The sequence below is a fragment of the Daucus carota genome, chromosome 6, assembly GCF_001625215.2.
Source record: "Daucus carota subsp. sativus chromosome 6, DH1 v3.0, whole genome shotgun sequence".
Lineage (NCBI taxonomy): Eukaryota > Viridiplantae > Streptophyta > Magnoliopsida > Apiales > Apiaceae > Daucus > Daucus carota.
Genome location: NC_030386.2, coordinates 39,649,292 through 39,676,204, shown reverse-complemented (window position 1 = coordinate 39,676,204; position 26,913 = coordinate 39,649,292). Strand labels below are relative to the sequence as shown.

General features: G+C 31.1%; 3 protein-coding genes across 4 annotated transcripts; 1 reads left to right on the top strand and 2 right to left on the bottom strand.

The window, feature by feature from the left end:
* Positions 1 to 6: 6 nt before the first annotated feature.
* Positions 7 to 3,078, bottom strand: LOC108228031 (uncharacterized). The gene is made up of 9 exons (XM_017403490.2): positions 2,922 to 3,078; positions 2,740 to 2,842; positions 2,080 to 2,260; positions 1,761 to 1,833; positions 1,490 to 1,669; positions 1,261 to 1,358; positions 1,080 to 1,168; positions 717 to 890; positions 7 to 391 (listed from the first exon to the last, which is right to left on the bottom strand). Exons 1-9 carry the CDS (start codon positions 2,950 to 2,952, stop codon positions 220 to 222), a joined length of 1,101 nt encoding a protein of 366 aa, XP_017258979.1. The 5' UTR covers positions 2,953 to 3,078; the 3' UTR covers positions 7 to 219.
* A 5,139-nt stretch (positions 3,079 to 8,217) lies between these two features.
* On the top strand, positions 8,218 to 14,762 carry LOC108192863 (uncharacterized). 2 transcript variants are annotated; one of them, XM_017359367.2, is made up of 10 exons: positions 8,218 to 8,472; positions 8,881 to 9,373; positions 10,716 to 10,845; positions 11,054 to 11,604; positions 12,610 to 12,690; positions 12,826 to 12,924; positions 13,218 to 13,331; positions 13,432 to 13,515; positions 13,862 to 13,933; positions 14,112 to 14,762. In XM_017359367.2, exons 2-10 carry the CDS (start codon positions 9,050 to 9,052, stop codon positions 14,376 to 14,378), a joined length of 1,722 nt encoding a protein of 573 aa, XP_017214856.1. In that variant the 5' UTR covers positions 8,218 to 8,472; positions 8,881 to 9,049; the 3' UTR covers positions 14,379 to 14,762. The 2 variants fall into 2 exon arrangements, with proteins under 2 accessions (XP_017214856.1, XP_063935884.1); XM_064079814.1 differs by lacking the exon at positions 8,218 to 8,472 and having other exon boundaries at positions 8,908 to 9,373; positions 13,215 to 13,331; positions 14,112 to 14,472.
* Positions 14,763 to 16,285: 1,523 nt separating this feature from the next.
* Positions 16,286 to 18,897, bottom strand: LOC108225001 (uncharacterized). The gene is made up of 3 exons (XM_017399791.2): positions 18,148 to 18,897; positions 16,851 to 17,096; positions 16,286 to 16,664 (listed from the first exon to the last, which is right to left on the bottom strand). Exons 1-3 carry the CDS (start codon positions 18,868 to 18,870, stop codon positions 16,530 to 16,532), a joined length of 1,104 nt encoding a protein of 367 aa, XP_017255280.1. The 5' UTR covers positions 18,871 to 18,897; the 3' UTR covers positions 16,286 to 16,529.
* Between the last annotated feature and the right edge of the window lie 8,016 nt (positions 18,898 to 26,913).

The window sequence follows — 26,913 nt, the reverse complement described above, 5'->3', positions numbered from 1 at the left end:
CTTCAATAGTCGAAATCGAGCAGTTTATTTTCTTCCAGTAAATTTACTATTAGTATACATGTTTTGATCCGAATTATCTTATATAAAGCGTGTAAAAATGAAGGGTCTGCTCATTTAACAAGGAAGCAGAACATATGCATGGTGAAGCTCAAGCAGTCTCAAATTAAGTACCAAAAGATGGTCATGTTTGAATTCTTAAGAGGTAAGCTGGCAGTATGATCACAAGGAGCTGAAGATATCATTGAACTTCGATGCTGCAGCCAGGCCGCTTAAGATTGCGCCTTCTACATTAGGACTGACACAGAAATCCCCGCATATCGCCAACTTCTTTTTCCCATCCCAAAGGCATTTCTCCTCTTCTGAAATGCTTGCAGCCGGAAAAGCAGCACCCCTGTTCATAATATACAGTCAGACTTGTATCGTCGTAGGGGGTAAATGTGGAATCAGTTCCTATGTATTAATATGAAGTAGATAACGATAAAGCTGGGATAAGAAAGAAACTCCAGTTCAGATTCTTGGATCATGCTTACTTCCACTGTTCCACATACAGGACACAAATTTTGTATATTACATCTTGTACACGCTATAAGATGAATATCTGGAAGCAGTCTAGGTTGAATATGCAGACATGAATGTACAGAAGAAGATTAACAAAGATTATTTGACCAGCACATTCGCTAGAGGGACTGCAGGAGAATTGAAATTCAGATACTAACCATCTATGTGCTTTTTTGAAGAAGGGCCGAGGAATGCTAAGCCCCATGTTCTGGAATTCTTGAAAGAGCTCTTCAGCTACTTTGTCTAAAGTGGCAGCTGGGAGCTTCTGAAGTCCTGTTTGAGCTATAAGATTCTCTGCATATTCTGCAGTAGAATGCAATACCCAGTTCTCACTGTGCATAAAGAAACAAAAGTTTAAGTAAGAAGGGGAGAATTTCCTTTGCGACTAGTTGGCAGATTTTGTTAGCTAATATTTAAGATGTAAAAGGCGAGAAGGTGCAGTACCACCAGAGCTACTATGCAGTGATAATCAGAACTCTGACCTTTGTCTTTATTCTGTTAATCGTCTGATAAACTCTTACCTTTGTCTAGAACGCCCTGGCTTGCTACTATCATAGTACGCCCTGCTCAGAACTTTAGAGTTTAAGATCGAGAATCCTTTCAATGGAATCTGAATTATCAAACTGTATTCAGTGGAAGGGGTACAAATCTGGAACCAAATCCATAAGACATCAAGGTTAAAGTTAAAAATGCAGATCTTACCGAAGATAATGGTTCTTCAAAGGCCAACATAAGAGCAAAACATGGATCGACAGGAATTTCTTTGATCTTTGAAGCTAATTCTGGAACCAGATGCAGGTCTGTGCAACATATTACTCATTGGCATGATTTTCAATACGCATCTTTGAACTAGCAATAACTATATCAGAATCATTGTACCATCTACATTTAAATTTTGAACTAACAAGAGCAGATAAGAAAGCAGTCTTACCAAGAGGAGGTGGTCGTCCTGTTAAGTCTGTAAACCTCGGAGAGAAAACATTTTTATCAGATGCTATCACTCCCTTAAAGTGTCCAAGATTTTGTCCATCCATTCCATTCAAGGACCAGGAGCCCTCGTCTTCCAACCATTCTAATCGCCCAACACCTGCCCCAAATTTAGTTTCCACTCCTGAGGACAATACGAAAAGGCCAGGTAAGATATCCTTTCAACAATAGAATGTCCGTAGTGAAAACAAAGATATCAGTAATCCAAATCACACCTGGCTCAGAGACTAATGCTCTACAAATAGAATTCATTTTTGGGGTGCCGACAAATTTCTTGCATGATCCATCCTAAATAGAGCTAACATTTAGAGACATTTTGGTTCTGCAAAATTTAGACAAAAGACTCGATTGAACCTAATAAGACGCTTTAGTTCTGCATAATTTCTGAAGTTTGATGCTCTGATGCGATAGATGATACTTATATAAAATTTTAAAACTAAAACGACATTGACACACTAAATTGGTTGTTAACTATTGGTAAATGATAATGAATGAGTTCAGAAAACACAAATATAACGAAGATGCGGGAAAAACCTTTTCATAGTCTGAAAATGTTCTGGAGATAAAATCAAAAGATCCGAAACTCTCCTTCCATTCAGCAACAAGACCCCTTGCTTCCCAATCCGCAACAACACGATGCACATCAGCATTAGTAGCAGTGAAGTAAGGAGCACCATGATCAAATACCAGTTCCTTCCCATCCTCAGTAGTCTCTCTGACAAAATTTATAATAAATTCAGTAAGTGCAAGCCACATTTTACTAATTGCACTCCTCAAGTAGACTGGTACTTTGAATGAATACATTATATTGTAAATTAGAACTCAATAAAAGAGTCTGCGTAGGAAAGTTTCGATACGATCAAGTTCTGCTCCAAACCATTTTAAACTACAAAAGTCTACAAACTTGCAAGATTCATTACATAAATATACAAAATTCACTAATTGTATAAAAATGATTCACAAACATATATATTCACCCCTTAAAAGGGTCACGTAAAATGAGAGAGAGAGAGGGAGAGAGAGAGAGAGGGAGGGAGGGAGAGGGAGGAAGAGAGAGAGGCGGGGGGGGGGGGGGGGGGGGGGGGGGGGAGAGAGAGGGGGGGCAGAGGGAGAGGGAGAGAGAGAGAGGGAGGGTGGGAGGGAGGGAGAGAGAGAGGGAGGGTGAGAGAGAGAGAGGGAGAGGGAGAGAGACACCTTCTCCCGGACATGCGACCACCAGGGCCTCTAGCAGAGTCGAAAATAGTCACCGAAACGCCATATTTACCAGCTAACTGCGACGCGCATACAGCTCCTGAAACTAGATCAAGACCAGAGCAAATCAAACACACACATTCAATGAATTTCTGTAATTATATGCGTGAGCGTGTGTTGCTTACTTCCACTTCCGATGACTGCCAGCCTGTTCATGGTGATCCCCGTCGTAAAGTCGGTCAGTCTGATCCAATACGATTTTTCCCAAAGAGGAAATTATTGAGACAGTTGGGACAGTTATTTTCGGACAACCTGTCATGGGACCGCATGTAATTATGGAATTCTCAGTGTCCAGTTGTCCATGAATATTTACTTTATTTCGAGGTGAAATTATATAAAATGAGTATACTATATTTTAAAAATAATTATATTATTATTTATATTTATTATAAATAAAATATATTAATTTTATATCAAAAATCTTCCTCCCGTCCTTGATTACTATAAGATCTCCAATCACAGCCTTTATTAAAATAGATAAAATATAGTAAAAATGAAAATTATTTGTTTTTACAAAAAAATAATTATAATAAAATATTTCTCTCATCAATAATATATTTGTTTAATCTCGTATAAAGTTAAATAAGATATTTTATTTATAAATAAATTAAAATAATAATAATAATTTATTTAATCAATCTTACCGACAACCACATCCAAATACAACTATACCGAATTCAAATCGTGATGGTGAGGCTAAACATTATCACTATCATGGCATCAGAATTTTTTCATATTTAATTTGTTTAATAGTATCAATTAAATATATTAATTTGTTTTGCGTAAATGTATTATTTTCACCTCAATCCAGATAATTTAACTTTCGTCCGTCTAGATTCATGTAATCCGTATTTTGGTGCCAACTCCATTTTTCTGAAAAAATGCTTAAGTAATTCTCATAATATTTCATTATTTTACAAAATTGAAGTGTTTGAGGTCCTACATGATGGGCCGCCTCTAAATTATTTTAATCATAATGTCACAGGAAGGGCCCAAGACAATCATTGGTGCATGACAAAAGACGCACGAAGATAAAAGACTTGTTCTAAACGGTTCAACCATTACCGGGTCAGCCCATAATTCGGCCAGGCCCACATGCCTGTTCACAACACCATGTATTTTAGTGACGTGCTTAGCTATAACAAGTCTTGAAAAGTTTACCATGTCTTCACAATCATTTTTTCCTTAATTATACTCCATATATATGGGATATGATATAGGTAAAAGAGAATACTAAGCTCATGTAAGAACATGATCGGTTTAAGATTTCACCTAAAGGTGAGTCAAACTCGCAAGCTTTTAGTTTTGAATCGTGTATATACTCTTGAGTATGATAAACGGGCTAAGGAGTTTCTGTGGATTTAATAGTCAAAGTCAAGTTTCCAATTATAAGTAAAATTTGAATGATTAATTATTATATAATCATTTATTTAAAAATCAAATCAAAAGAAATATAATTCTCTATCTTAAAAAAAATGAAATATAATTCTCTGCAAGATATATTCTTGATTTCAAACTACTTGTTTCGTTTTGACCTATTGAATAGGACTAATTTTGATTAAAACTTATAATATACTAGTGTTTTTGCCCGCGCTCCGCGCACGGGCTTCAAATTTTTATTGAATTTTGTTATTATTATTTCACAAATACATTTAATAAATAATTATATTTGAATTTTCAAATAAAGTATAAAGTAGGAAGAAAAAAAATTATATTAGACAATAACTCTCTTATACTTAAGTTTATTATATATCAAGAAAATTCAAGTGAAATTATATGTCAAACAATATTAAACTAAAATTATATATCAAACAAAACATTATGTTAATACGAACATCAAAATTATACGTCAAATCGAATAAATAGATTTGAATGACTATCCACTATAATGATAGTTATACTACATTCTTGTTTCATGAGGTATTGGGCAGTCACAATTCTACCCGACCCGAGTCTAAATCGTACCGAGCGGATTGTGTTTTACCAAACCCAAATTATGGGGTTTCAGATAAAAATTTGTTTTTAAACCCGAATAATTTTCGGGCCAGGATCAGGTTTGATTCGAACCCGACCTGAAAACCTAGAACTCATTCCGAACCCGAACCCGAATATACATACATACATACATATATAAATAATATCTTTTATAATATATTTATTATTTAATATATAATAAAATTAAAACAAAATTAAGATATTTATATTTAATATTTTATATATATTTAATAATTACTCGTGTAATATCCTTCAAGTTCAGGTTTAAGATTCCTAAAATTTTCAAGTTTGGGTTCAATTTTGGTATTTGCGAAACCAATTTCGACTGACCCGATTGCTATCTGTAACAGTGATACATATCTACTATGATCAAGGTGACCTACATAAAATGTTTAATACGTACTATTAATGACGTAATATTAAAATTTATAAAAATACTTTTTATAATATCTGTATCACTATGTTAGAAACTTTAATATATATTATTCCCAAAATTAAAAATTGATATATTTGTGACATAGCTAAATATTAGACGACTCCCGAATATTAAATATTAAATAAAAATATAATTATAAATTTTAATTTTAATTTTTAAACACTTTATTTATATATAAATTAATATAATTAATGCTTAGTTATATGATACATGATAAGCTTAAAAATTATGACAGTATATTCAATATAATTATTTTCTTTAGTTGTGTACAAATTCAAAATTCAAAAAATGCTATGATACATGGAATGTAGTTATTGCATTACCATTCAAAATTTAATATAATTGTCAGTCATTGATTACGCCCAATTTTAGGATTTTTAGGACATGTGATTGGTCTAAAATAAATATGGAATATGATATGACACGTCAAAATTTAAAATAGGTGTTTTTGTCGTGGACTTTTTTTTTTGAAATATGTGGCATTGATGATTTGGCACTGTTCAGGATTTATAATATAATTTGGGTTCGATTTTGGTATTTGTGAAACCCGTTTCGACCGACCCATTGATTACGCACAATTTTAGGAATCTTAGGACATCTGATTGGTCTAAAATAAATATGGAATATTATATGACATGGCAAAATTTAAAATATATGCCATTGACTTGGACTTTTTTTTGAAATATGTGACATTGATGATTTGGCATTGTTCAGGATTTATAATATAGTTTGGATTCAATTTTGGAATTTGCGAAACCCGTTTCGATCAACCCGATTGCTGTCTCTAAGTAATAGTACATATCTACTATGATTAAGTTGACCCACATAAAATGCTTAATACATACTAATTAATGACGTAATATTTTTATAAAAATACTTTTTATAATACTTATATCACTATGTTAGAAAATGTAATATATATTATTCCGAAAATTAAAAAGCAACATATTTGTAACATAGCTAAATTTTAGACGACTTTCGGATATTAAATATTAAATAAAAATATAATTATAAATTTCAATTTTAATTTTTAAGCACTTCATTTATTTATATATAAGTTAATATAATTAAAGCGTAGTTATATGATACTCCCTCTGTCCCATTTAATTCTATACGTTTCTTTTTAACTACTCGACACGCATTTCAATGCTCTTATAAAATATAGTTCCGTAACTTTTTTTTTTGAGATTTTCCTTTTTTGTATAAAAATATAACATCCAAACTTTAATTCAGAAAAGAAAAATTTTAAAAATAGATTGCACAACTACATTTTGCAGGAGCATTAAAGTCCGTGCCGCGTCCCCGTCCCCAATGTATACTACTCAGGGGGACGGAGGGAGTACATGATAAGCTTAACAATTGTGGCAGTATATTCAATATAATTATCTTTTTCAATTTTAATTAGTTCTGTACAAATTTAACATTCAAAAAATGATATGATTATGGAATGTAGTTATTGCATTACCATTCAAAATTTAATATAATTGTCAGTCATTGATTACACTCAATTTTAGGAATTCAAAGATATGTTATTGATTATTCTGATACGCTTAAATAAATAGATTTGGGTTCGATTTTGGTATTTGTGAAACCCGTTTCGACCGACCCATTGATTACGCACAATTTTAGGAATCTTAGGACATCTGATTGGTCTAAAATAAATATGGAATATTATATGACATGGCAAAATTTAAAATATATGCCATTGACTTGGACTTTTTTTTGAAATATGTGACATTGATGATTTGGCATTGTTCAGGATTTATAATATAGTTTGGATTCAATTTTGGAATTTGCGAAACCCGTTTCGATCGACCCGATTGCTGTCTCTAAGTAATAGTACATATCTACTATGATTAAGTTGACCCACATAAAATGCTTAATACATACTAATTAATGACGTAATATTTTTATAAAAATACTTTTTATAATACTTTTTTTTAGAGGTACTTTTTATAATACTTATATCACTATGTTAGAAAATGTAATATATATATTATTCCGAAAATTAAAAAGCAACATATTTGTAACATAGCTAAATTTTAGACGATTTTCGGATATTAAATATTAAATAAAAATATAATTATAAATTTCAATTTTAATTTTTAAGCACTTCATTTATTTATATATAAGTTAATATAATTAAAGCGTAGTTATATGATACATGATAAGCTTAACAATTGTGGCAGTATATTCAATATAATTATTTTTTTTAGTTTTAATTAGTTCCGTACAAATTTAACATTCAAAAAATGCTATGATTATGGAATGTAGTTATTGCATTACCATTCAAAATTTAATATAATTGTCAGTCATTGATTACACTCAATTTTAGGAATTCAAAGATATGTGATTGATTATTCTGATATGCTTAAATAAATAAGGGAAATTATAATGACATGGCAAAATCTAAAATATGTGGCATTGAGGTGGACTTTTTTTTGAAATATGTGGCATTGATGACGTGGCACTGTTCAGGATTTATAATATACATAGATGACCGAGTTTAAAAAAAATATTATTAAAGATGTACACAAATTATTTTTAATGTATCATTAAATTCTCAAAATAATATACTCACTGTATAATTAATTTTGTTCGTTGAAAATCAAATAAAAAAAAATCAACACACTAACAAAAATAAAAATATAATAATATTCTTGATAAAAGTTAATTATAAATAATATCGAAAAGAATATCACTAAAATATCATAACATATATTCAAAATTTACTCAGCTTGGTTCAAGAAGATCAATATCTAATTTGAAAATGAGATAATTTCAAAATTGCATACATACACATACCATTAAACTTCAAAATTTAAGTATGTATTTAATTTTAATTTATCAGTTATTATTTGAGAAAGAATCCAACGAGATAATGATAAAGATAAAGAAAATGACATAGACATATTTATATTTATATTTTAGACAGAGTTTCCTTAATTAATTGAACATAGAAATATAGAATCATGGCTATTGTATATTTCATTGTCATCAAGCATCATCACGGCTACCATTTTCTCTCCTAAACTTTTTGAAACCTTTTGCAAGCCTTTTGTTCTTTTTTTCACAAGCAAAGCCTGAACCCATAAAAGCTAGCTAGGGTTCCTTCACAGTAAAGCTCAATCTTTAACTTTCAAGAAACCAAATTGATAACTACCCTTTTCTTGTTTCAATTTCTACTTAATTCTTTTGTGTGCTTATTCTCAATCTTGCAATTCAATCTTCCCCCCACCCTTCAGGTCTGATCTCTCTCTCTCTCTCGCTCTCTCTCCCCCCCCTCTCTCCCTCCCTCCCTCCCTCCCTCCCTCTCCCTCTCCCATCTCTCTCTCTCTCTCCCTCCCCCATCTCTCTCCAATCTCTCGGTCTCTCTTTTTGTGTTTAAGTTTATTTATTAAGTTGAGTGGGGAATAGATAAAACATGTGAGATACACATACCAAAAGGACTAAATGCAGTTAGAATAATAAAGATAAATTTGGCATTATCTGAGTCATAAAGCATATGACTGTATTTATTTTATTTAATGTGTATCTTTCTGCGAAAACGTATTTGGGAAGCATTATTTATTATTTTCACATTCTTGAGCTGTTTTCTTGATAAACATCTCATCTTTTTAACTGAGAGTAGATGGGTTTTTTTGTGATTGCAGTTTCTTGATCGGTGAATTCATGGTGGATTCGGCGATATATACTGTAATGCTGAGCGCGTGGTGTTGGAGATGGAAATTTTTTCCGAATCTTGTTGATGGGTTTTGATATTGTGTCTTCTAGATTTAGGGATTGACATCGCGTGGTCTGAAGTGATTTCAAGAATTTAGGATGATGGAGGATATTGGTTTGTTCAAGCAAGGGTGGAAATGGTTACAATCGAAGAAGCAGTTTTACTCAGTTGCAGGGACTGCGGCTACTTGTTTCAGGGACAAAATTGGGATTTTCAGAGAGCGGCATTGGCCGGTGGTTTGTCGCGTGTGTGCAAGATTAGGGAGGGTTCTGCGCCTCTTGTTGATATATTGGAAGCAGTGTTTTGTTAGAGGATTTTGGTCGTTTTTTGGGCTGGGTTCAGCAGATTTGCTTTTTATTATGTGGAGTTGCTTCATTAGTTTGACATCAATGTCTTGCCTGGTCAATGCACTTCTTAGTATGGTACGCCTCTTATGCAGTCTTTTGCCTTTCATTGTATTAGATTTTGTTAACTGTTGAAGGGATTATCGTCTCAATTTTCACTTTTAAATAGGAAGATGAGCATTCTTCTTCTTGCTTGGTGATATCTGACATCTCTGTATTACTAGTGGTTCTACACTATTGTACGTCTGTGATGGTCTATCAACCTTTGAACAATAATGAATGAGCTTTATAGAAAAGTCACACATTGTAATGACGTTCATTATCGGTATTCTCAGTGTTGAAAGGCTAGTTGATTGATGTAGAAGAGAAAACAGGAGTCAAATTTTGATTCTGTAAACTGTTCCTTTATCCATAAATACGGACTTCTTGATTCGTTAGTAATCTGGGCAGATCAATATCAAAAGGATACTAGAATTTACCTGTGGATTTACACTTTCTAACACATACATTGCCTGATCCCCCTTTTTTTGGCATTATGACACCCTCCCCGTGCTTGTGTGTTTTGTTTAGTCATATGCAAAAATGGAGCTAATGTTCTATATACTTATGGTTTATAACTTAACAACCATTGTCAGCAAACTCCCGATAGTATCGTTTTAGTTCTCCTCTGTAAATTCAGTGTTTATAGCATACTTTATTGTTGGCTTCATTGACATCTACTTCACGGTTTTTTGTTATATACAGTCATCCTATTAATTAATTTTTTTCTAGAGGCACTTTATAGGTTCCTCACTGGTGTTTAGTGACTATACTTGTTGCAGTTCCTGGTAACATTCTTAGTATGTCAAATGATATTTTTTATAAGGTAAAGATGGTACAGGAGTACTTTTTACTCTTGGGATATAAAGCATAGGAGTCTAGTTTGCCACATGTCACAACCCTTGCAGGCAGTGGGAGAGCCTTTTAGCTAGTAAATTTTATTCGAAAGAGCAGTGGGATTCCTTTTACTTGGTTCTTATTGATTGGTATATATATACTTAGGTGTGCATGGAAATACTTGTTTAGGATTATAAAAAGAATGATACGAGCAGGTTGGAAGAGAACACTTTGATCAATTTATGGTAAACAATCTCTGCTTTCAGTAGAGGAAACAAAAAACTATTAAAGTCGTGGTGCAGGTTATAATCTCACCTGTTCTTATGTCTATCAACCCCAAGCAGTTCACGTTCTGTGATAATGTTTCTCTTGCCAAGGATGACTATCTTATGCTGGGATGATATTTTGTCTTGAAATTCATTACCTATTGAAAGACGTGATAACAGAGTTATTGTATTTCTAATATGTTCTCACTTTTTGTCCTTTCTAAATAAACAAAAATCAGATTTGTCAAATATGCTCTTAACCATCTCAATTTTTTTAGGGGATTGCCGGGGTTGCCGTCCAGTATTTGGGTTACACTCCTGGACTTTTTATCGTAGGTCTTTGTGCTATTTTAGTTTTATGGATGTATGCCAACTTTTGGATCACGGGTACATTATTTATAGTTGGAGGTATGCCACATTTACCTTTCTAAATTCTGAATATTTTTTGTTGTCTATAGTCTGGCGTATCATTGATATCTGAAGACTACAGAGAAGAAATGCTGACAGTCTTAGACCTTTACCTAATTAGTGATTGTGGTAATTGGTGTATATCGTCAATAGTTCAAATAATTTGCTTATGAATATTCCTTTTTTTCTTGCTATATTTTGTTCGCAGGTTGTTTGTTTTTCCTAAACCATGCTCGCTTGGTTATCTTAGTTGCTACCATCTATGCTGTCTATTCTGTAAAGGTTCGAGTGGGATGGCTTGGTGTTGTGTTGTCAGTATGTCTTTCCTTTCCCTCTAATGACTTGTTGAATAATGTGCTTCAATGGTGTGACAATTTGCGGGAAAGCACACACTTTGAAGAACAGAAAGAATCAATGTTATTCAGCGATGACGACTTTGTGGAAGATTGTGACCAATCTGTTCCTACTGATGAAGATGAGAAGGTTCGTTATTGTAAATCTTCTAGCACCAAGTCGCCCCCTAGCAAAAGTTCGCCATCACCAAGCAAAAAATCGTCATCACCAAGTGAAAATTCTCCCACTTCAACTGTTGTCAAAAAGCTGAATGAATCATCTTCTAATCATATAGAGAAAGAAGTGGTGAATGCTCCCAATGAGATGAAAAGAATTTTGGCAAGCGTGAATCATTATGATGCGCTGGGATTATCTCGCTCCAATAAAATTGATGCTGTCTTGTTGAAAAAGGAGTATCGGAAAAAGGTATGCGTTGATTATATGAATTAAAATTGCTTGAAAACCACTTTGTTCTGTTTCCTTTTTGCTTCTATGGTTCCTATGTTGATTCATTTAAGAAGCTGCTGATTGCTACAAGTCATTTTTTTTTCTACCACTTAATCTATGGTCTATTAAAGAATAGTGTTTCATCAGTACTCTGTTATGTTTTTATATTTTTAATCAGAGAGGCATGATTTACACACCATTATGCTTGTAGAATAGTGTACTTTTGGCAGGTCTAAAATTGCAATTGTATCTTATATTTTCAAAATAGTAGGTTAGTTGAATTATGTAATTGATATATTGCATACTGAAGAAAGCTGAGAGCCATATGTGCCTACTTAAGTTGGGTAGACTAGAGTGTTTCTAGTTGCAAGAAAGTCCCCAGGTAACAGAGTCATGGTCCAGTGGTCCACTAAATCAAGAAGAATGTTTTGAACTTTTTGTGTCAGGTGGATCGAGTTTCATTATTGCTCCATATAAGGACACTGATAAATTGGATGTAGAAATGATGTTAGGACGGAAAATACGAAGTTGTAGCTATGAAGAGGAAAAAAAGGGAAGAAACTAAATATTCTAGGCAATCCTCATCAAGAAATATTGCACAAAAGTGAAATTTTATGTACTCTGAATGATGACTATATGCATATATTTGCAACATCAATCAATTCGTCTCTTTCACATTGTCAGATGCTTCAGTGTTTTAAGGTAATTCACCTGACTGGTTGATTACAAATATCAAGTAAAAATGATGATATTTTTCTCTGAAAGTGAAAGTCACCCTATTTCACACGTCCTATTTTACTGTGCTCTTCATAAGGTTGGATATTTAATAGTTTAAGATGTTATCAAGACGTATAAAAAACCAAGCATAAACAATAATTATACTTAACGATTATGCAGCTACCTAAAATATACTACTATGCGCCATTAGGATGGAGGCAGTATATATATCTTTGTGGACTTATTTTGGCATTTATATCTGGTCAGGCCATGATTGTGCACCCTGATAAAAACATGGGGAGCCCACTTGCAAGTGAATCGTTCAAGAAACTTCAATGTGCATATGAGGTAAATGATCATTTTTCTAGATATTTCTTATCTGTTCTTGCAAGACATCCTTGATTCTGATCCATATGTTCCGTAATTGATATTTACTTGTGGTTAACAACTTGAATGTGTAATTTTTTCTGTCAATATATTTAGGTTCTTTCTGATACTACGAAGAAGCGAGATTATGATGAACAACTTAGAAAGGAAGAATATAAGAGTGTTGCACAGAAATCTTCTGATACTTCTAGTCAGGTATACATGCAGTTCGAAGTCATTGATTTTGTAGCTAAGGATCTTACATTTGAAGTAGCAATTTTATCTTGGTAGACTGTAATGAAAGAATCGGACGTTGGTGAATACAAGGGTTACAGCTATATGAAGTTCTCTGGAGAAAATTCTATCATACTTCCTAATTTAAAATGCATATAATGTGAAGTGGACATTTTCAGGATGATAAAGGGATAAGCTAATTAGCTAACAGTCATGTAAACTCTCTTAGAAGTTTTAATCAGAAGACTGTCTAACAATACATATGAATTGAGCAGGGTAGATCGGATTACTGTTCTGAAGAGTCTAGACGTATACAGTGCACAAAATGTGGCAACTCACACATTTGGGTTTGCACCAATAAGACAAAGACCAAGGCAAGATGGTGTCAGGTTTGATTTATTCCGATTTCTTAGTTGCCTGTTCTTTTTCACTCATTTTTCGAATTGGTTTGTGACTAAAAATATTTGTTTTTTTTTTTTTTGGATTTAGGATTGCTGTCAACATCATCAAGCTAAGGACGGAGATGGATGGGTTGAATACCGAGGTTCTCTGGTGCTTAATCGACCTCAAAAGGTATACATCTATGCTTTCTGTTAAAGTTTAACCCATCCTTTTTATTGCTTATCTGTTACATATGCTCAGTGCATTTTAAACAGAATATTGGCTGTACTTTTTAAGGATCCCGGTTTTCTCTGGGGAAAACAAAGACAAGTTCACCATTATCCAATTAATAATAGTTCTGGTACTGCACCATGTATTTGCTTCATAACATTAGCAATTTTGCATTGGTATTGGCCCATCCTTTATTTCTATTATAAATAGGTTTTGTTTGATTAGCAAAGTGCTTTGCTTGAGAGCATTTGGGTATATTGAGGTCTTCATTAATGTGCATTACCGACTTATGAATGTCTAATATCAGGTGGAGATTCCTCGTGCATTTGTTTGTGCTGAAGGCAAGATATTTGATGTATCAGAATGGGCTATTTGTCAGGTTAGTAATTTTGGCAGATACGAGGTTGTAATTGCACTTTATTCAAGCTGTAATTATATCAACAATTATAAGTCAAGGGCGGAGATTCATTTTGAGCCTTTCCTTTTCCAGTTATATTTGCGAATTCTGATGGATTTGAGTTGACTAATATTAGACTTTGAACAAAATTTCTGTACAGGGAATGGCTTGTAGGCCAAATACCCATCGTCCAAGTTTTCATGTAAACATGGTTGGATTGGAGAAATCAACTCAGAGATCCAACTCAGGCAGATATCCTTGGAATTTGGATGCCAAAATGATGGATGAAGATGAAGATTTCGATATTTGGCTTCAGCAAGCACTAGCCTCTGGTCTCTTTTGTGAGACGTCAAAACGCAGAAAGAGCTGGAGTCCCTTCAAGTTGCCCCAGAAGAAAGGAAAGAAACCCTGGAAAAGGTCACCTTGACTGATAGTATCAGAGGTGGTCGTAACAGACCTCCCATCTGGATGATCCCTGTAGCGGAGAGAACTTCATATTGATGAAATTTGACCTAACCAAACGTCATGTACAAAAAAATGCTCGATTACTGTAATTCATCAACCAAGTTGGCTGAAGAGCTCAGCAGGGCCTGGTGAAACTGAATTTAACCTCGGACTTCTACAAATAGTTCTGTTTCCAGATTTCAAGGGCTCCAACGTTGCAGTTCGACTTTATCATTTTTCCCAGGCAAGTTAACCTTGTTGTACAGAACTGTGCTGATTGTAATTGCTGTTATAACTTAATAATAGCAGGGATTTGCTTTATATGCAGTTTTAATAATGAAAAAGAAAAGAGAATTAGTTAGGCTCATTTTTATTTCTCCGCTAATTTAGTTGGGCACATTTTCTTAGTCGCCCCATTATGTCAGTGCTTTTCTCCAATGTTTTAGGTTGTCATACTTCTCCGTTTACAAATCTGAGCTCTTATGTTGATGCTCAATGTACAGAAAGAAAACTAAGAGAAGCTGACATTGAAAAATTTGCACTCTGAATTTTTTTTTCCTTGGAAACCAGTGACTTGGTTACTATTACGGTGTGTTCGGACATTGTGTTTGTTTTTCCATACAGGTATATATATTATTTTTACAAATTTTATTATAGTGTCAGTTATTTCAAAATGTTTATTACTTTATTCAAATATATTTTCTTAGATCATAATCTCTGTGAAGTTGAAGAGATGATACTATTCTTATTCAAGTGCATAGAATCTGTGGCATGTATTAAACTTGGTCTACAAAAAAAGAAATTATTTAAACCATAAAAAAAGTAAAAAATAATAATTAATAATGATGTGTTTGATATATTAATTTGAAACTGAAGCTCGAACAACAAAAAGTGTTCGCTTAACTTAATGACCAATATTGACTCGTTCAATAAAAACTATTCGATTTAACAATCAAGCTCGACTCGTTCAGAGAAAACTCAGGCTCGATAACAAAAATTAGGGCTGCAGTTAAAGAATTTCAAATGCTGACAAAGTAGGAATCCTGGGGTGTCACCAGAGGACAACAAAGTCGTGAATCTTCAGCATTTTTCTCATACCCGTGACCGTAATTTTTTAAGGCAAAATGTTGTCAGATACAGCTCATATGAACATTTCACTTCTTGGAATTCTGTGAATAAATTCTCCTCAGAAATTCTTTAATCTTGTACTTTTACCTTGTTGGGAAGTTTGCTACAAGGATTTTTAATATTTGTGTGCAGCTCATTTCAATAATTGACTGAAATTCCTGTGCTGGAGTTTCTGCTTTTTGCAGAGGGAGAGGAACATTGTTCCTAGGATACTAAGTTCTAAGCATTACAGGACAATTGCAAGAATCTCTGATCTCTGTATGTTCTCCAGAAACTTGATTGCAAAAGTCAGCCACAAAAATGGGAAGGAATAGGAGTATCGTTGATGATTAGGTCCTGGTTCGGTTTTGCTCAGTCCTAATTAGCAAATACTTCCGCTATTTCATTTGCAGGACAATTGTCGCACACTTGACATGCTCACCTCAACCACCATTTTTTCCGAACAAATGTGTAGGGTTATTGCATGCGATATTTCGGAGCATCGGGATTATCGATAGCCTAAAATCTAGGCTGTGAGGCTAGAATTGGGAATGTATAAATTAATTTCCATAGACTAATGCTTGCGGAGGAGCAACAATCTGATGCACAGTCCCTCCGGAGACACCAGAGATCAGGCTGTCAAAGCAATGTCTATAATAGCTTCAAATAACACACATGAATATAGAATAATGTACATCTAACAATTCAAATGTCGTTGAAAACACACACACACGTGCTTGTGCTCTTGTATAGGCTTCGAAAATATAATTATTGCATAGCATATCAGATAAGAAAGATAAACCATGACCGGCAACTTTACTATTGGCTTGTATAACAACTTGCTACAGTGCCAAGAACCCACAGGGACTCGGTAATATGATTGCATTGCTCAGTTACACAAAAAACCTAAACATTTGAGGCATAACTATCAATATGGCAAGTGTCCTCAAATAAATTCTCTATATAATATTATAAGCAGTTGATCTCTACAAAAATGGCCACACTCATTCTGCGGAGAGGATGCTGACTACTTCACTTTAAATCCAGTAACAAATCGTTGTATACCCGCAAAATCAGAAACAATCTTTAGGTCATAGAATACACCTTTAGTTTTGGTTTCCATGTGATTCAAAAGAAATTTGCACTGATCTTCTCCGTTTGTCTGCAGAGCAAGATTTATGAACTAAGATAGATACAAGCAGCAAAAAGTAAAAACAAATTACAAAATACTGTTTTATGACAATAATACATACATAATGGACATTATCTTGTGAACATAGTAATTTCTAAATAATGAAAATACAGTTAAGAGGAAAAACTTTTAGCTTGAACTAAGGCAAAATGGTACCTCAAATGCAAAATATCCACCAGGTCTTAACATGGAAGCAGCTCCAGTGCAAAGCTGGAGCAGGTCACCCATCCCATCCTCACCGCCATCAAGCGCAAGTCTTGGTTCATATTTTGCAACCTCAGCTTGTAGCCCACTGATGTGCCCGCTCGGGATGTATGGTGGATTACTTACAAGGCCGGCAAGTTCCCCTTCAGCCTCCTTGAGAGGCTCGAACCATGAACCTTGCCTTATTACAATTTTATCCTGATTCACATTTTAACACAAATTGGAACAATAGGATATTTCCGAATAAATTTGGAATGCCTAAAATAAAAAGGGGCAGGTAACTAGAGTAAATCAATATATCTAACCAGTAAACAATTCCCTACAGAGCTTTGATACAAGTCAAATTGCTTTTTTACTAGAATGAACAAAATAAAAGGAACTAGTTTCCCAAACAATGAGAGTAACAAAAATCAAAGATTGTCTGGAGAGAAGAAAATTTGTTTACCAAACAATGAGGTTTGGTATGAACTCAGGATGTTTCTACGTTTTGCAATTGATCTTAAAGCTTGAATTGGGAAGCTCTTCCACATAATTAATTTGTCACTGATTCTCTTTCCCAATCATGATAGGTGAATTTTTTTTTGAAGTTGCTATCTTTTTATGGGAAGTGAGTTTGTGGTTGATTTCAATCACCTGATAATGGGGTTTACTACAAAAACAAACAAACAAACGTTCCCTTTTCCATCACTGCTTCCTGATCTTAAGAACATAAAATAAATAACAGATTTGAAATTCACAAACTTAGAATTTTTGTTACCATTTTAAATCGGGAATATAATTACGGGTATACTCCATCCCCAAATGCTAAGAGGTTATAAATTTTTACCTGCTATAAATAGTATATTGTCTGCTAGGTAGGTTCTAGCTGTTTTAATACATTTTGGGGAGTAAACTATGATCTGAGCTTAACAGTTTCATCTATTTTTGCAGAACAAATTATCAATAAGCAAAGAAAGGGTGAATAAACATCTACTACAATTTTTTTAAATATTTCACTAAAATCTACTTTGAGGGGGCATAATCTAAAGCTAAACAAACATGTATAATGAAGAACAAGTACCAATATTTATAGGAACAATTACTTAACTAATCATAAATACCAGCAATATGGTGAGTGGTGACCAACTCTCTTAAACCTTCGAGATATTATAGAGACCAACATTCGTAAAACTTTAGACAAGAGATTAACAAATTCATAATTCATAATCAGAGATAAAACCTACACGAAACTGAAACTTATACCACCAACCTGCAAATTATACCTCTGCACATTAAAAGAAGCAACTCGAACCGCAATGTCACTCAAATCACTAGCAATAACCCTCCCATTACTCCCTAAAACCCTCCCAATCCCGATAGCAAGAGCTCCACTCCCGGTCCCTAAATCAGCCCACAATCCCTCCTTCAACATCTCATTCCCCTCAATGATATCACTCACCAAATCAACAATCTTCTCCGTCTCGGGCCTCGGAATCAAAACCCCTTCTTCCACACTCAACACCAAGTCCCTCCAATGCTCACACCCAACCACATACTGAAATGGCCTTCTCTCCTCAACTCTCTGCTTCCACAAAACATACAAATCACCCAATTCAACCCTCAATTTCACAAAATCACCCCCATCATTAAAACCACAATTATCAATCAAATTCGATTTGGGGTTTTCAAGAACGTCTTCTAACAGCCAAACAACCTCTCTTTTCAAGTTTTCTGAGGTGGGTCCATTGTCAGATTCCAAGAAAGTGGATCCCACTGAAGAGGCTAGGGTTTGAGCCCAGTTGTGCCATTTTTGAAGCTCAGAAACGGTAGTTGAGTAGGTGGGGGGCCTTAAAAACAAAGGGGTTTTGGGTTTAAGCGAAGTGGGTCGGGTTGAAATGGAGGAATATGAAATGGGTCGGGTGTGGATTTTGGATTGGGTGAAGATTGGAGTGATTATGGAAGCGAATGATGACGGAGCGAAGCTCAGCTTCATCTCCACTTTTTGATTTCAAACACTGGCAACTTTTTTTGAAAATGGTCCATTTATATAATTTACTAAAATAAGTAAAATTCTGTATAATATAAAAATATATTTTTTAAATAATGAATTTGTGTATTTATTACTTTATTCTGTTGTTAATTCTTTATCGCTGTGAATCTACCATTAACTTATTTATAGTTTTTCTAAAACATGAATTTTGGTATTTATTACTAAAAGTGGAATAGTAAATTAATGGGTTTTTTTTATTTATGACCAAGTTTTCAATCTTATTTTTAAAAATACTACTTTTTTCAATCTTATTTTGCATATGAGGTTGCATGTAACCTCATATGCAACTGAAAACTGTAACTAAATGCAACTGAAAACGGTAAGTTACAACTGATGGAGGGCCATGAGATTGCAATAGAATCAACTAAATGCAAGCTCATATGCAACTAAATGCAACTGAAAACTGTAAATTACAACGGATGTATGGTGTGTCCCTGGCGGGGCCATTAGATTACAATACAATCAACTGAATGCAACAATATGCAACTGAATACAACCATATGCAACTGAATTCATGATTTCAAGTTTCAGTTTTCAAATGTCATTTTCGACCTCAGGACTCTAAAGATGAGGTCGAAAATTACATTTGAAAACTGGAACTTGAAATCATGAATTCAGCATATATGGTTGCATATGCAACCACCGTTATTTTGGAAAATATTTTCAAAAAGATAGTATTTTTGAAAATATTTTAGAGAATGTAGTATTTTTGAAAATAAAATTGTCAAAGGTACTATTTTTGAAAATAAGATTGGAAAAACAGTATACAAGATAATTTTCCTAAATTAATTGAATATATATAATTTTCATTTTATAGTATAACAAGTATTTATAGTTTGATAAATAACTAATATAATAGGATACATTTATATTTTTTTTTAAAAAATTAGAATATAATTGATAAAAGTATGTCTTTCGATTTTATTGAGAAATGCTCAATCATAATTTATACTAAATATAAATGATGACTTAATTTTGAAATTCATGTCGAGTCAGTTAGCAAGATTTTAATTTGTTTACAAACACATGCGATTTAATCACAATAATTCAAAATTTTATGAAATTTTGAGAGATCTCAAATATCTTAAAATACACATAACAATCAAATGAAATCCATCATTTTATGAATTCCCAAAAAAATTATGAGCATTTTCATATCATTAAATTTTAATGAATTTTAAATAATTTCAATTAAATACTGTCATATTTTAAAATATAATTTAAAATTATTATTGAATACCAACAAAATTTGTAGCATAAAATTTTATAGATTTTTTAAAACCCGAGAATATATTCAGATATAATAAATGAAAGTAAATTATTTAAAATCTTAATTAAATATATCCTTTAATAAGTTATTAGATTTAAAAATTACATCTCAACGTGTATACTTTTTTCATTTACATAAAAGTGGCGCAATCATAAAATTACTCTCACTAGCATAAAATAAAATTAAAATTTAGTTGAAAAAAAAATTAAGTACATCCCTTTGTCTATACTTTAGACATTGATGTCTAACAAATTTTAATTATATTTTATTATATTCTGCTTTATGATTAGAACTAGTGAAAAAAGCCGCGCTTCGCGGAGGCGTGATAAATTTTGATATGAATAAGTATTATAATAATATAGAAATTATTTCGAGTCATCTTTCCGTTAAACATATCACAAATGAAAAATATTATAATTGGTATAAAAATTTGTTTAAGTGGTCATCCTGTCAAACACAATACTAATAATAAAATTAGTTTGAACCTCCTTCCCGTCAAAGACAATATTAATCCATAATTATTATTTTTATGATAAAATTAAATACTATATCAAACACAATACCAATAACAAAACATTATAATTTAGATATTAGTTTGAGTCGCCTTACTGTCAAACACATACTAATAAAAATTATTCTAATTATGATAAAATTAAAGATTATAATTGGACAAAAAGTATTTTGAACTATGTTCCCGTTTTAACAAAAATATATACTATAACATAGATAAAAAATTATTTTAGCCACTTTCCTGTCAAACATAATACTAATAGAAAATTTATTATTATTTAGATAAAAATTAGTTTGGGCCGCCTCCCGTGCCCGTCAAACACAATACTAATCAACATTATAATAAAATCAATATATGATTCCTATTTTATATGTATTATTTTATATGTTAATTATTTTTATTTTTCGACTCCTATTTATTAGTTTAAAATTATTATTCTTTTATGATTCTAATATTTTTGGTATCAGTTTTTTAATGATTATTATCTTTACAATCTTTTATTTTCTATTCGAAATTTAAGAAAATTATAAGACTAAATCGGAAATAAAAATTGTACGTATTACCTTACAAATCTTAAATATAAATTGTATTTTATCAATGATTATTAGTTTAAATAAATATAATCATATTTCTTTTGGCATTCCTAGATAATAAAAAAATTGTATTACCTCTAGAATCTGAAAAAAAAAAGAATTATATTAACTTTTGGAATCCTTCAAGTTGATTTTTTAAATTATAACTATAATTGGATAAAAATTATTTTGAATTGTGGTACCGTTTTAAAAAACAAATATTATAACATAGATAAAAAAATTATATTAGCCACTTTCCCGTCAAACATAATACTAATAGAAAAATTATTATTATTTAGATAATAATTAGTTTGGGCCGCCTCCCGTGCCCGTCAAATACAATACTAATCAAGAATCATTTACATTATCATAAAATCAATATATATTTCCTATTTTTTATATCCTATTTTTTTTGTTAATTATTTTTATTTTATGATTCCTATTTATTAGTTAAAATTTTTTTTTTTTTATGGATCTAATTTTTTGCTATTAGTTTTTTAATGATTATTATATTTACAAATCCCTTATTTCTACTCGAAATTTAAGAAAATTGTAAGACTAAATCAAAAATAAAAATTGTACGTATTACTTTCCAAGTATTAAATATAAATTGTATTTTATCTATGATTGTTAATTTAAATAAATATAATCCTATTCCTTTTAGGATTCCTAAATAAGAAAAGAATTGTATTACCTTTAGAATCAAAAAAAAAAGAATTGTATTATCTTTTGGAATCCTTGAACTTTATATTTTAAATTATAATTATATTTTCCATCCAAAATTTAAGAAATTATAAGAAAAAAAATTTATTATTCGAAATTCAATAAAATTATAATACTGAATCGAACTATTGTTGAGACCGTTCGTAAGTCCATGCATACTATTTGAATGAGGTTGCGAAGATCTCAAAGGATATTTTCATGATAGAGATGCTATCTTCATAGTCACGATGGAACGACGTGAGTTTAGTGCTACGAATATGTTTAGACAATTTAAGATTATGGAAGATGCTGGTTTTTATTTTTTAGATATATAATTTGAAAAAAATTAATAAAATAAGATTATAACTTTTATAACTTTTGAAAATAAGAATTGTATTTTTTAATTATATTTGTTCAGTAATTGTTATTTTGAATAAATATAATTCTACTTTTTTATGATTCCTAAATAGTTAAAAGAATTGTACTATCTTTGCAATCCTTTTATCTATACAATACTTGAACATGATTTTTAGATTATAATTTTATTTTTTATCAAAAATTTAAAAAAATTATAAGACCGAATTAAACAATTCTAGAGACGCCACGTCACCGCCCTACATCCTCTATTAAAATTGCGGTAGCATCAAGGTACATGAGTTTTTGTAACATGTACGATGATCTATTAAGTGGATTACTTATAATAAGAACTGTACTTCTTTAATAATTTGTATATTAATTTACAAACAAAAAATTAGGAAAAATTAAATGGAGGGTTTTTAGATTTTTTTAGAATTGTAATTTTTTAATATATAACTAACAATAAGAATCGTATTACCTTATGATTCCTATAAAAGAAAAAGAATTATATTACGTTTAGAACTCTTTTTCTAGATTCTAGAGTATTATCTTTAGAATTTAATAAAAAAAGAGTCATATTACCTTTAGAATTCTTGAACCTGATTTTCTGAATTATAAGTATATTTTCTCTCCGAAATTCAAGAAAAATCAGAAGACTCAATCGAGCAATCCTAGAGACGCCCGCATCCTCCTTTATATATATATATGACTAGTGAATAAAGCCGCGCTTCGCGGCGGAGTTATAAATTTTGTATAAATTTTGATAAAAATTAATATATTAATAGCATAAAAATTATTTTGAGTTATCTTCCGGTCAAACATATCACTAATAAAAAAATATTATAATTAGTATAAAATTCTTTTTAAGCGGTCATCCTGTCATACACAATACTAATAATAAAATTAGCTCGAACCGCCCTCCCGTCAAAGACAATATTAATCCATAATTTTTTTTATGATAAAATTAAATAATACAATATAATTTAGATCAAAATTAGTTTGAGCCGCTCTCTTGTCAAACACAATACTAATAAAAATTATTCTAATTATTAAAGATAAAGATTATAATTGGATAAAAATTATTTTGAAACGTGGTCCCGTTTTAACAAATAATATATTATAACATAGATAAAAAATTATTTTAGCCACTTTTCCGTCAAACATAATACTAATAGAAAAATTATTATTATTGAGATAAAAATTAGTTTGGGTCGCCTCTCGTGCCCGTCAAACACGATACTAATCAAGAATTATTTACATTATCATAAAATCAATATATGATTCCTATTTCATATATCTTATTTTATTTTATTAATTATTTTTATTTTATTATTCCTATTTTTTTAGTTAAAAAATATTATTCTTTTATGGTCTTAATTTTTTTTGCTATTATTTTTTAATGATTATTATCTTTACAATCTTTTATTTTCTACTCAAAATTTAAGAAAATTATAAGAGTAGATCGAAAATAAAAATTGTACGTATTACCTTACAAATCTTAAATATAAATTGTATTTTATCTAGGATTGTTATTTAAATAAATATAATCCTATTTCTTTTAGGATTCCTAAATAAAAAAAAGAATTGTGTTACCTTTAGAATCTAAAAAATAAAGAATTGTATTAACTTTTGGTATCCTTGAACCTAATTTTTTAAATTATAATTATATTTTCAATCCTTTAAGAAAATTATTAGAAAATAATTTTATTTTTTTAGAATCCAATAAAAAAAAGAATTGTATTACCTTTAAGATCCGTGAATTTAATTTTTTGAATTATAATTTTATTTTCTATTCGAAATTTAAGAAAATTATAAGACTGAATCCAACTATTATCGAGATTGGTTGTAAGTCCATGAATACTATTTGAATGAGGTTGTAAATATCTTAAAGATGTTTTTATGATAGAGATGCTATAATCTTGAACATTATGGAACAGCGTGAGTTTAGCGCTACAAACCTCTTTAGACAATTTGAGATTCTAGAATATGCTGGTTTTAATTATTATAGATATATAAGTTAAAAAAATTAATATAATAAGATTATAAATTTTTTAACTTACATTACAAATTTTAAATATAAATTGTATTGTATTTTATCAATAATTGCTAGTAATCCTATTGCTTTTAAGATTTGTAAATAGGAAAATAATTGTATCATTTTTAGAATTCGATAAGAAAAGAGTTGTATTACTTTTAGAATTCTTGAACCTGATTTTTTGAATTATAACTATATTTTCTATCCGAAATTCAAGAAAAATCATAATACTGAATCGAGCAATTCTAGGGACGCCCGCATTCTCCTTTATATATATATATTGATACTATGAGTAAATTATATATTATGTCGAATTAAAAAAATCTTGCCAAGTAAAATAATGCAGCGACTAAAAAGTGACTAAAATTCTCATAGATTTTTTAAAATCCGAGAATATAGTCAGATATCATAAATGAAAACAAATTATTTAATATCTTAATTAAATATTTAAAATCTCAATTATTTAAATTATGCCGTGACTAAAAAAAATCTGTTATTATTTAAAGACTAAACTAATTTCATTAAATAATAATATTTATTAATTCTCATTCACACCGGCTAATTCCATTGTTTCAATTAATTTACATTCACACCCTATCATGTTAAAGTTCAGCATTATATCCCATAAAAAGGGACTTTTTAAAGTTAAAGTTATTCTTAAAAGTGATATAATAGACTTCATCTTTGTGACTAAAAACCAGCTTCCCACAAGTTACTTTGGTTAACCATCATTCAATGATTAAAGTTAGAGAGAAAAGTATAATTTGATGTGTGTTTGTACAGGGGAGCAACATATATATTTTTAAACAAACAAAGTAGGTAATTTATAATTAGACTACTCACCTTTTTCTTATCCTAAACCGCCCTAGATTCCTCACTATTCAACATTAGATCAACGGCCTTTCTTCTACTTGAATCATGCGTTTGTTATTATTACACACAAAAAGTGTATTTATACACACAGTTACCATTCACCGCGTTTATTGCTAGCCAGATACTCCTCGGTTATTGACTAAATTTTGGCAAATATTAATAAAGAGGTAATAAAATTTATATCATTAAAGAATATTTTATTATTTTAATATGTAATTTTCAAATCTTATATAACAGTCAAAATTCTAATTTGATTACAAAACGAGTCAAATAAGACAAAAAATTGGGAGTAATAGAGTATTTTCATCGTAGGGTTCGATACTCCATGTGACTCCTTTTATTTTAAAAATTCAGAAAATCGAACCAGATATCTCTGGACAATAGAGATTGAGTAATCCGCTCATTTCACTGATTAATCAATTCGTCAATACCTGGCTCATGCATGCGGCATGGGATTGATTAAATAATATTATATATGTACACACACTTGCAAATCGCAAGCAAGAGGTGCCTTGTATCGGACTCGAACAGTACTGCTACTATTTGCTAGTAAGCATCTTATCACTGTCACCTACTAGCTCTCTGAGTCTCTGTACATACATACCTAAACAATCCCATTTAATTCACAAAATATATCATATATTCCACCGCAATGATCGAATATAAAAATAAAACCTAGCTCATTGATATGCCCAACAGGAAAAAAATTATTATAAAAACACTTAAATGAAATTATTTACAGTTTACGCAAAATATATAATAAATTATTGATATTATAAAGAGATTATTATTATTATTATTATTATTATATAAACTCTACTGTACATGGAATCTTTCACTTTTACAATAATAAAAGAAAGAAACAGAGCACTATTAATATCATTACGTCTCTTTCACTTGACTAAAATTAGCTTTTGCTTGTTTACGAGTGAAAACTGAGAAGAGTTACATCAGTACACTGAAAAATGGACGGTATAATAGAGGATGATCAGAGAAGTGATAGTATTAGTTGTTTTAGCTGATGGAAATTTTGTTGACTTGAATGAGATATTAAATCATCTGAGGTGAAAGCTTGTATTTAATTATGCGTACGAGAAGCTGTTTACTTCTGAAATCACAAGTTCGATTTTATACACTGCTGAAGAAGTAAGCCCACCTGGACCTGCATTTTATGTGTCTAGCTAGCTACTCATCAGATATATAAATAGACACACATGAAAAAATAATATGCCCACACCAAGTGTTGGTCTGGTTTATGATTTTGGTTTCGATTTTGGACTCAAATTTAATAAAAAATGATGAAAATTGATTAATTTTTGAATTTCAAAAAAAAATAATATATTTACTTTTTTGTCACTCTTTTTTTTTTTTTTACGTTTTTTTTTACATTGCTCGGCATACATATTAACACAGAAAACACATTATATAGTCTCATAATTTTTTTTAAAATTCTTCTGTTTTTGTATAAATTTTTTGTTCAGGATAAAAGTTTAAAATAGTTAATCAAGCTATATTTCATGAGAGAATTAAAATAGGTGTCCATTTAAGGAGAACCGAGGAGTATTATTTTATTTTCCTGTCTCTTTCGAAATTTTGATGTATTAAATATAGAGATGGATGAAAAGAAGAGATGGGTTGCTACCTAGCTATACCTAGGATTACTTGA